General features: G+C 30.5%; 1 protein-coding gene and 1 long non-coding RNA gene across 3 annotated transcripts; both read right to left on the bottom strand.

The window, feature by feature from the left end:
• Window positions 1-483, bottom strand: LOC140016571 (uncharacterized). The gene has a single exon (XM_072070126.1). The coding sequence runs from the start codon at window positions 481-483 to the stop codon at window positions 1-3; it is 483 nt and encodes a 160-aa protein (XP_071926227.1).
• Window positions 484-5,658: 5,175 nt separating this feature from the next.
• On the bottom strand, window positions 5,659-8,439 carry LOC140016928 (uncharacterized). Of its 2 annotated transcripts, none has more exons than XR_011823218.1 (3): window positions 6,246-8,439; window positions 6,030-6,142; window positions 5,659-5,935 (listed from the first exon to the last, which is right to left on the bottom strand). It is a non-coding gene; the product is annotated as an uncharacterized lncRNA (long non-coding RNA). The 2 variants fall into 2 exon arrangements; XR_011823219.1 differs by having other exon boundaries at window positions 8,161-8,439.
• Window positions 8,440-9,353: the final 914 nt, after the last annotated feature.

The following is a 9,353-nucleotide window of genomic DNA, read 5'->3' as shown; positions in this document are numbered from 1 at the left end:
TTAGAACCATACTGCCAGATACAGAGGTGTCTCCACAGCATAATTGTGGGGATAACGAAACTCAGGATCTTCTTGAACTAACAATTTGGCGATGTCATAGAAGTTGTTCCTAACTGCCTCGTGTAAAGCTGTGTTTCCAGCCTTACTAGCCATCCTCAGCATCCACTTGCATCTGTCAAAACATGGGGGGAACCAATATCCTGCTCCCGATTTTGCATAGTCAATTAGTGCTCGAACGACGCCTGAATGCCCATTTATTGCTGCCAAATGAAGTGCAGTCTCGCCCCTTTTGTTCAATTTCATAAGCAAACGGCCATGTCGGTCAAGGATAAGTTGGACTACATTTGCAGAGTCACAAGACTGGGCTAATACGTGAAGGACTGTGTCTTTTACTGGAGTATGTTGGGAGTAGAAGTAGTCTGAAAATCTTTTCATTACAGCCCAATTACCTGACTGTGCACTTGCATACAATTCGGGGTCCATTTTCTTGCAGCCGCCACGGACTAAAGTCTTAACTGTTCAGGAGCAATGAAGAATGCCAACTTGATGATTAATGCTATGAAAATGGATATTTTGCAATTTATATTCCGCAGAAAACCTCCATAAACTATTACAAGCAAGTGGTCCTTGGCTATCCAGTCAGATTTAGCCAGGTTTCATGAAGTAACAAGTGGTCCGGTTATGGCAGTCATTTTCATCAATTTGAGGGGCCTTTGGTTACGGTGGTGCCAGTAACTATCGAATGGGGTGCATGTTGGCGGGTGCTGTTGTTGGTGACTGCATGGCGCTATATTGTATATGGTGCGTTCGGTCACTGTTGAGCTGGCTGCAGGAAATATGTTCATCATGGTAGTGGACGTTGGCTTGTATCCATTTAAAATTTTAGTTGCTTTTGTTGTTTCCTTTTGCTCTGCTTCGTTCCTGCTCAGACTTTGGATCATTTGTATTCTGCTTCTTTTTCTCAGATGACTTTGACTCATTTGTATTCTGCTCCTCTTTCTCAAATGCTGGACTGATGCGACATCGCCGGTTACTCCGTAATTTTCAAGAACTCTGGGGGTATTTGTTGGTCGCGTGTTGTTTGGTAACGAGCGTTATGGTAACGAAACTGTTTTTACCTGATATAACAGGTAAAACCACTTTTAGTGACCATTTGATTACCTGTTATACTGGTCATCTAAATAAAATAGTACCTAAAAATATGGTTAGTAAGTTTTACATTAAAAATAGTAAGTTAACTCAAGAAATTTGTAACTTTTATGTCTCAAAAAGTAAATTTGAAGAAATATGGAACTTACTTTTTTTTTAAAGTAAATAACTACTCTATATCTAAAACTTACTTTTTGGAGAGTAAGTTTAGTTCAAATAATAGTAAGTTTTTATAGACTAATAGTAAATATTGTTGATAGAATAGTAAATTTGGTTAATCATCAAAACTTACTAGTTTATGGCATAAATTTACTATTTTACTTAAAGAAACTTATATGGAACAAGTATTAGGAAGTTTATTTGAAATATTGCTAAGATTTTTTATTAATAATTGAAACTTAGTATTATAGTTAGTAATTACTCGTAATGTAAATGTATGATACACAATTGTACGTATCATTTATAAATGTTATATGTTTTAAGCATTTTAAATAAACTATGAAAACTTTTTTTTTTTTTTTTTGCATATGACCTTATAAAATATGTAAGAATAATTTGTCATATTATAAATTTTGAATTATTTTTGAATTTGTGAAAGGTTAAAAAGTTTGGATGACAGTAAAAAAAAATCTTTCGAATTATATATAGAATTGCACTTATCTATACATCACAATTTCCATATATGGACACCGATGAATATAATAAAATGGAACGCAATTTTCATATATTAATGCCTATGAATTTAATAAAATGGTAAAATCTTAATAAATTTATTTTCTGGGTCACAAGTATAAAAATTAAAGTTGTATTAACATAGCATAATCTTTGAAAATTATAGTAAAATTACCCATATGTTAAGTTCTGTGACTTTCAAACATACTTTGTATCATTAACATTATGTATTTGTATCCATATGTATTCTATCAAACTCTTTTGTTATTGGCAAATGGTAAGTAAATTATTATAAAAGGGCATTTTATAATAATCATAATTTTTAATAGATGAATTTTATGTAAACTGTTAAAATTATGAATTCACAAATCTGACTACTTTATGGCACATATTAGTCTAAATGACTAAAAAATTACTGTAATCATGTGCACGTTGATTGTTGAATTGAAATTTCCTTTATTACTAGTATAAGTTCTTCTAATCAAAGCAAAATAAAATCAAATATCTTTTCCTCTTGTATGCAGTAGTTATGCTTAATAGAAAATTATTAAACCATTTTTACAATACATAATTTCTCCTAAAATTTGTAACATTTACCATGACCTCTAACCTTGACATCGTTATTTAATTTACCTTCTAAATTTAATTTAATTTTCTTATATTAATTGTTATACTAATTTTATCATTTTTGTTATTATATTATTTCTCATTTTGTTTAGGCTTTTACTCTTATTATTTCTTGTGTCTCAGATGTAAATTTATTAAAACTTTATCATCTTATTATATTCATAGGTGTTAATTTATAAAAATTTCGATACATAAACAAGTAATATTCTATATATAACTAAGAAGATTTGTTGTTATTATTATCCAAATTTTCAAACTTTTCAAAAATTGAAAATAATTAAAAACTTATAATACGACAAAATTTTATTACATATTTTACGAGATTATGTGAAAAGTCAAACTTTTTTCCATAGTATTTTAAAATATGTAAATAAATTTTTTTAAATGATAACTATAATCTTGTATTATACAGGTATATTATGAGTACTTACTAACTAAGGTACTAAAAATTAATCATTAATAAAACATCTTATCGTTATTTCAAATAAATTCCCTAGCACTAGTTTGAAATATGTTTTAAAGTAAAATAGTACATGTGTCTCATAAATCAGTAAGTTTTGATTATTAATCAATTTTACCATGTTATCAGTAAGAATTGCTATTTATGTATTAAAACTTACTATTACTTGAATTAAACTTACACTATAAAAAGTAAGTTTGGGATATAAAAATATAAAAGTTACTAATCTATTCCAATTTACATTTTGAAGTATAAAAGTTACTAATTTATTACTGTTAACTTACTATTTTAGATGGAAAACTTACTTTCTTATTTTTAAGTGTTATCCTATTTAGGTGGATAGGCCTATCACAAGATCAAATGGCCGCTAAAAGTAAATAAAAAATAAATCGAAAATGGTCATATAAGTGTTATCCTATTTATGTTTCAAAAAGTAAATCGAAATAAAAATGAAAGTTACTTTTTTTAAAAATTAAATTACTACTCTACATTTGAAACTTAGTTTTGTGGGGAGTAAGTTTAGTTCAAGTAATAGTAAGTTTTTATGGATTAATAGTAAATCTTGTTGATTGGTTAATCATCAAAACTTACTAGTTTATGGCATAAATTTACTATATTACTTAAAGAAACTTATATGAAACAAGTATTAGGAAGTTTATTTAAACTAGTGCTAAGATTTTTTTATTAATGGTTGAAACTTAATATTAAAGTTAGTAGTTGTTGGTAACATAAATGTATAATAATGATTGTATGTTTCATTCATAAATGTTTTGCGTTTTAAGCATTTTAATAAATGTATGTATCATTTATAAATGTTATGTGTTTTAATAAATTTATTTTCTAGGTCACAAGTATAACAGGTAAAGTGATCGTATCTAATGTAGTGTAATCTTTTAAAATTATAGTAAATTTACCCATATATTAAGTTTCGTGAGTTTCAAATATATTTTGTATCATTCACAATATGGATTTACATGCACATTTTTTATGAAACTTACTTTTAATTGGCAAATAGTATGTAAATTATTATAAAATGTCATTTTATAATAATCATAATTTTTATAGGTGAATGGTCTATAAACTGCTAAAATTGTCAATTTATAAATGATCAAATCTTACTACTTTATGGCATATATTAGACTAATCAACTAAAAAATTACCGTAATTAAGTGTACGTTGGTTGTTGATTTGAAATTTGCACCAAGGTCACTATTTCGATATTACCACCACAAGTTTTTCTAATCAAAGTAAAACAAAGTCAAATATCTTTTCCTTTTGTATGCAGTATCTATGTTTAGTAAAAAATTAGTAAACCATGATTACATTTCATAATTTGTAATGAAATTAGTAACATTTTCTAAATAAATTGGAATAATTTGTAAAATATATTATTTTTTTACCAATATAGTTAGGGGTGGCAATCGGGTCTAAATCGTATTGGTGTGTCGGGTTGAGATCGGGTATAATAGAAAACCCGCTGATCCGAACTTGACCTGCCAACCCGAAATGGGTCTAGATATCTAACCCGAATCCAAAAATTTCATATTGGTGGGTTGACGAGTCAACTCGAATGACCCGAAACTTAATTTTAATTTATTAATTTACCACTGTAATTTCTGATAAAATTAATTTTGCACAATTTTGATTACATAAGCAAGTAATAAAAATTTAAATAAATAATCCCAAACCAAGTCTAAAATAAATTAAAACACTGTAAAAGTGTTTTATCCCAAAGAAAATGGGAAGAAAGCAAATGGGAAGAAAGGATGATGGCATAACTATAAATGTGGGCAACTATATGCATATCACACCATGAGTTTAGGTTTCATTTGTTCAAAACATCGGTAATTTATTCGTTAGTAGATATAAAATGCATATTATTTTTCTACAAATGGAAAATACAATTTCATATATACTAACCATTAACAGAATATGCATTTTAAACACAATCAATTGAACTCATATTTCGTTTGTTTAGCTATCATTTATTTTGTTATTTAGGTTGAATATTTACATTTGAATAGACTATTGATATCCGGACTTCATATGTTTTTGAAAATTTTATAATTTCGGTAAAATTTTGCAGTGCAAATTACAAAATGCGGAACCTGACCTTACAACTACTTCAATATATTTTGATGCCGATAGATATGAAGGAAACATTGAGATGTGTGAGAAGGTTCATTAAATAATGTTTAAAATTTATGCATTTTTCTTGGGTTTTAAACTAATTTTTATTAAGTAATTGGCTTCCTAAACTATACGTTCTTGCAGATATTTGTGCCAATAAATGAAGATAATCAACATTAGTATTGCACACTAGTTGACTTTGTTAAAAAGAAAGTTTACATACTGGATTCGTTGCCTAATTCAACAAAGGTCCATCTAATTCAAATTGGCCAACAAGTCACTAGAAAATAGGATTTCACCTCCTTACATTGAAATGCAATGCTGGATTTAAAGTTTCCATGCAGCGTGTTCTTCCACCTAAGGCCTTAAATATCGGAATTCCAGCCTAATTATAATGAACCACACTTGCAGCAACTAGATTAATCTGAAAGAAGCAACAGCCGGCAGAGAATCAGAGCATATCATCATAAGGAAAATCAATCATTTGATGCTTACATCGGCTTATGTCTCTATTGCTTGTCCAGGTTCATGCATGTAGTTTGAATATTTAACCACTAACAAAAATAGCAACCTGAGATATAGGTATCATTTACTAGCTTTTAATAATTGATACTTACGCATCAAAATTAAGCTGGCAGGACACTAGATATAGCTATCTAAGCATGACAAGATTACATGGCCAAGAACTGAATTTAGAGCACAAAGACTTTGGCTTCAGAAATCTGAAGCAATCAAAAGGCTAGTAACTTGATTTGAGAATTTGATCACCAGCATCAAGGGCTCTGATATCACTATCAAAAGCTTCAGTTTGGATTGAAATTTCTGGTTTACAAACCCAAGAGCACTTGGATGCTAACAATATCTGAAATTTGATCACCAAACTTTTTTCCAAGCAAGCTGAAATTATTCACATTAAAACAAGTAAACACCAGAAATTGCAAACTAAGGAGATTATGTTCAGATCTGCTACAATCAAAACGCATTAAACTACCTTCAAAGAAACTTAAATCATCCTAAAAGCTTTGAGCAAAGACGTGCAAAAACATTTGTACTCTCTCAAGAATAAAATTCCTTAATGGTCTTGGCTGAAATCTGGTTCATTCACTACAAAACCATCACAAAATTTGTATTAAAAAAAGGCCACAACAACACATAATCATAGCAAATAAATAACATAAAACTTAGGCGTGAAGAAGCAAAAATGTACCTGAATACTTTTCGTCTCCTAACAAGCTAGTGTTTTGTACATGACTTTGGATTAATGAAGGATTGCATGCCCACATTAATGCCTATACAAATGCATTATCCGTACTGAAGATTTAACTGCTGGAAATAAGCCAACACCTTTGTCGATGAGAAACATGCTTAATGTTTGAGGGCCAATTTGAAACAATGTTTTTGTTCTTCCGCTCGTTTTCTCTTTTTTCTATTTTTCCCTAAACTTTTCTGTCTCGTGTGGGATTTTTTAGTCTGTAGCTGCAGTAGTTCGAGAAGAAAAGTGTTATGGAGCGAAGGCAATCATGAATATATGGGAGCCCCAAGTTGACAGAAACCCAATGAATTTAGCTCATCTCAGCTTTGGATTACAGGAGGCTCTTGCGATTCAGATTTAAACGTCATTGAAGCAGGGTGGCATGTAAGTTTTTAACGAAGAATAGTTGTTCACATGATTACAGCTCTTTCAAGTAGTGCAAACTTATAACGATAGGCACTCAATGAACATCCGTTAGTGAACTTAATTTACACCAAAACTATCGTATGAATACGTACGTTCATATTTATTTGGACTCTTTTATTTCAACATTGTCCATGTTTAATTTTAATTTAATTTTTAAAGAAACTATCACATAAAACCACTTTTATTAGGGCACCTATTACACACGCCTTTTTTTTATTTTCTTCAAAATAGCAAATATAAAATGATCACTTAATCATTCTATTAATTTCTCTGTGTGTCTTAATTGGACGACAACAAGTTTTTTTTCAGAATTATATGGAGATAAAAGAACAAGTTTTTTCATTTATTGGACTGTAAGCATCCCACATTTGTTGATAGTTTAAAATTAAATTAATCACTTTCTCTCGAGTCCTCAGAATGCAGCTAAAATATGACATCATGTATTTATCGGTCTGTCTTCCATCCAACAATGAACAAATGAATAATTTTCGATCAACAGGATGCTACAACTTGCTCTGTCCAGGCTTTGCTCAAACCAGATATGAATATACATTGATCTTTATGTCCTGCTCCTTGATATTATTAGGTTGTTTAGTATTTGAAATATCATCTCTCTTTTAGTGATCCCTCTTATTTCTGAAATCTTAACTGCTTACATTTGGAAACTGTTCTATGAATTTTCTCTCCTTTCCTGACTGAAGAAGAGGGAAGATGTGATTCTACAAAATCTACATGTATCAGAGGATGGTAATAAGAATTGCTTCTGCAACACAGATTTACAAGAGTAATAATGGCCAAATTTCCGTGGCATTGCAAACGTTACAATGGAGTAAAAAATTCAAGAGGCTGATAATAAATTTCCATAGATGGCCAAATTTCCGTGGCATTGCAGACGTTAACATGGAGTAAAAAATTCAAGAGGCTAATAATAAATTTCCATAGAAACAACAGATTCGTAACAATGATTCTAGATCAGTTCAGTTCAATAACATCTGCTCCATCAAGCGTATCAACTTAGAATTCCAAAACGGGAGAAATCTCTCTTGCCTGAAGAATTCAAGTTATAAAGCTCATGTTGAGTTACTAATATATTAGTAATTCTCACCCGCACAGAGTAGCAATCACAACATACAAATTTCTCTTTGACATTTCACCAAACATCTTATATGCATTCACAAATTAATCACATTTAACTTAAACGCCTGGTCTCAAGTCCTTTCCTAGATGTTTCACATGGCTATTAAGCATATTTTACCCGTAGACAATCAAAACTATAACCATTTCCTAGATATTTCAACGGACATTTTCGGCCCCAAAATTGCAATAAAATCTTCAAATTCTCAGCCTTGATTTCCCAAAAAAATCTTGACAAACAAAACAAATGAAATATAAATAAATTACAGCAATATAATCAAACGATTTCAAGAGAACATGATGATCTAACCTCGTCACTGCTATTTTTCATATGCTCTTTGGCTGGCTACCACCGTCGCTAACCCTTTTGTTGTGTCTGTATATGGCAGCACTCAAACCCAACCGAACGATGAGAAAGGATAGAGGGAAAGTGTGAACTAAAGATGAAAATTTTGAAGTGAGAAGATTTATTCAATTATAACAAAGAGAAAGTGTTGACCAAAGTGGAAACCTTTGCCTGGGAATTCAATCGTATCATTGGAACTGAGAACTGAATAAGAAGAAGGTAGATGACTTTAAAGAGAAAGATGATACCCAAAACCGTTTTCAGGAACCCAAAACCGTTTTTTTTACTTAAATATGTACATTTTTTACTTTTAGTATTAGTAAGTTTAATTTAAACATAAGTAAATTTTGTCAAATAATAAGTAAATTAAATTACTCAAGGTGTAAATTTCTGTTTCTGACTAAAACTTATCTCTCAGGCATATACTTACTAGTTTTAATTAAAAACTTACTAAAGTTAATATTAATTATTTTAATATAATATTTAAAAAGTCGCTAAAAGATTTGATTTGTCACTAAAGGTAATAGAAACCTATAATAACAGATTTCCCTAATATCGTTACCATAACTATAGGCACTGTAGCACTGTCCCTTTCTCAAATGCTGGACTGATGCGACATCGCCGGTTACTCCGTAATTTTCAAGAACTCTGGGGGTATTTGTTGGTCGCGTGTTGTTTGGGCAGCTTGGGGACACGTGGGTAGACAAGCCTCCTTGCTTTGCCTTCTCCTTGCTTTGCCTTCTCGCTCTCTTCCTTGCTCTCATTTCTCTTTTTGTTTTGGTGTGACTCAAACACCAGGAGGTACAAAACTATTCTGTAATATGCCAACAATTTATATATATTTTTTGGGCAAAAATATTCCATACCAATGAACTACTGAATTGGTCACTCAAGTAATGAAAGTGCTGTGTTAGTGATCAATCCAATGGATTTCATCATTAACTTAGTTGCTGGAGGCTTTCTTTAGACATATGAATGAAAGTAATTTTTTTTTTAATAGGAAGTTGTTGGCTGTTTTTGCCTTAAGTCAAATTTCATTAGGATTGAATAATGGAGGCGTGTGTTTTTTTTTTTTTTTTTGAGTTGAGTGTATTTTAGACAGAAAGTAATACCATTTTGTCATTTATTTGAAGGGTAAATTAGGAACCATAAAAAAT

Source organism: Coffea arabica, chromosome 11c (genome assembly GCF_036785885.1).
Source record: "Coffea arabica cultivar ET-39 chromosome 11c, Coffea Arabica ET-39 HiFi, whole genome shotgun sequence".
Taxonomy (NCBI): Eukaryota; Viridiplantae; Streptophyta; class Magnoliopsida; order Gentianales; family Rubiaceae; genus Coffea; species Coffea arabica.
The sequence above is the reverse complement of the archived record's forward strand: the minus strand, read 5'-3'. Positions and strand labels throughout refer to the sequence as shown.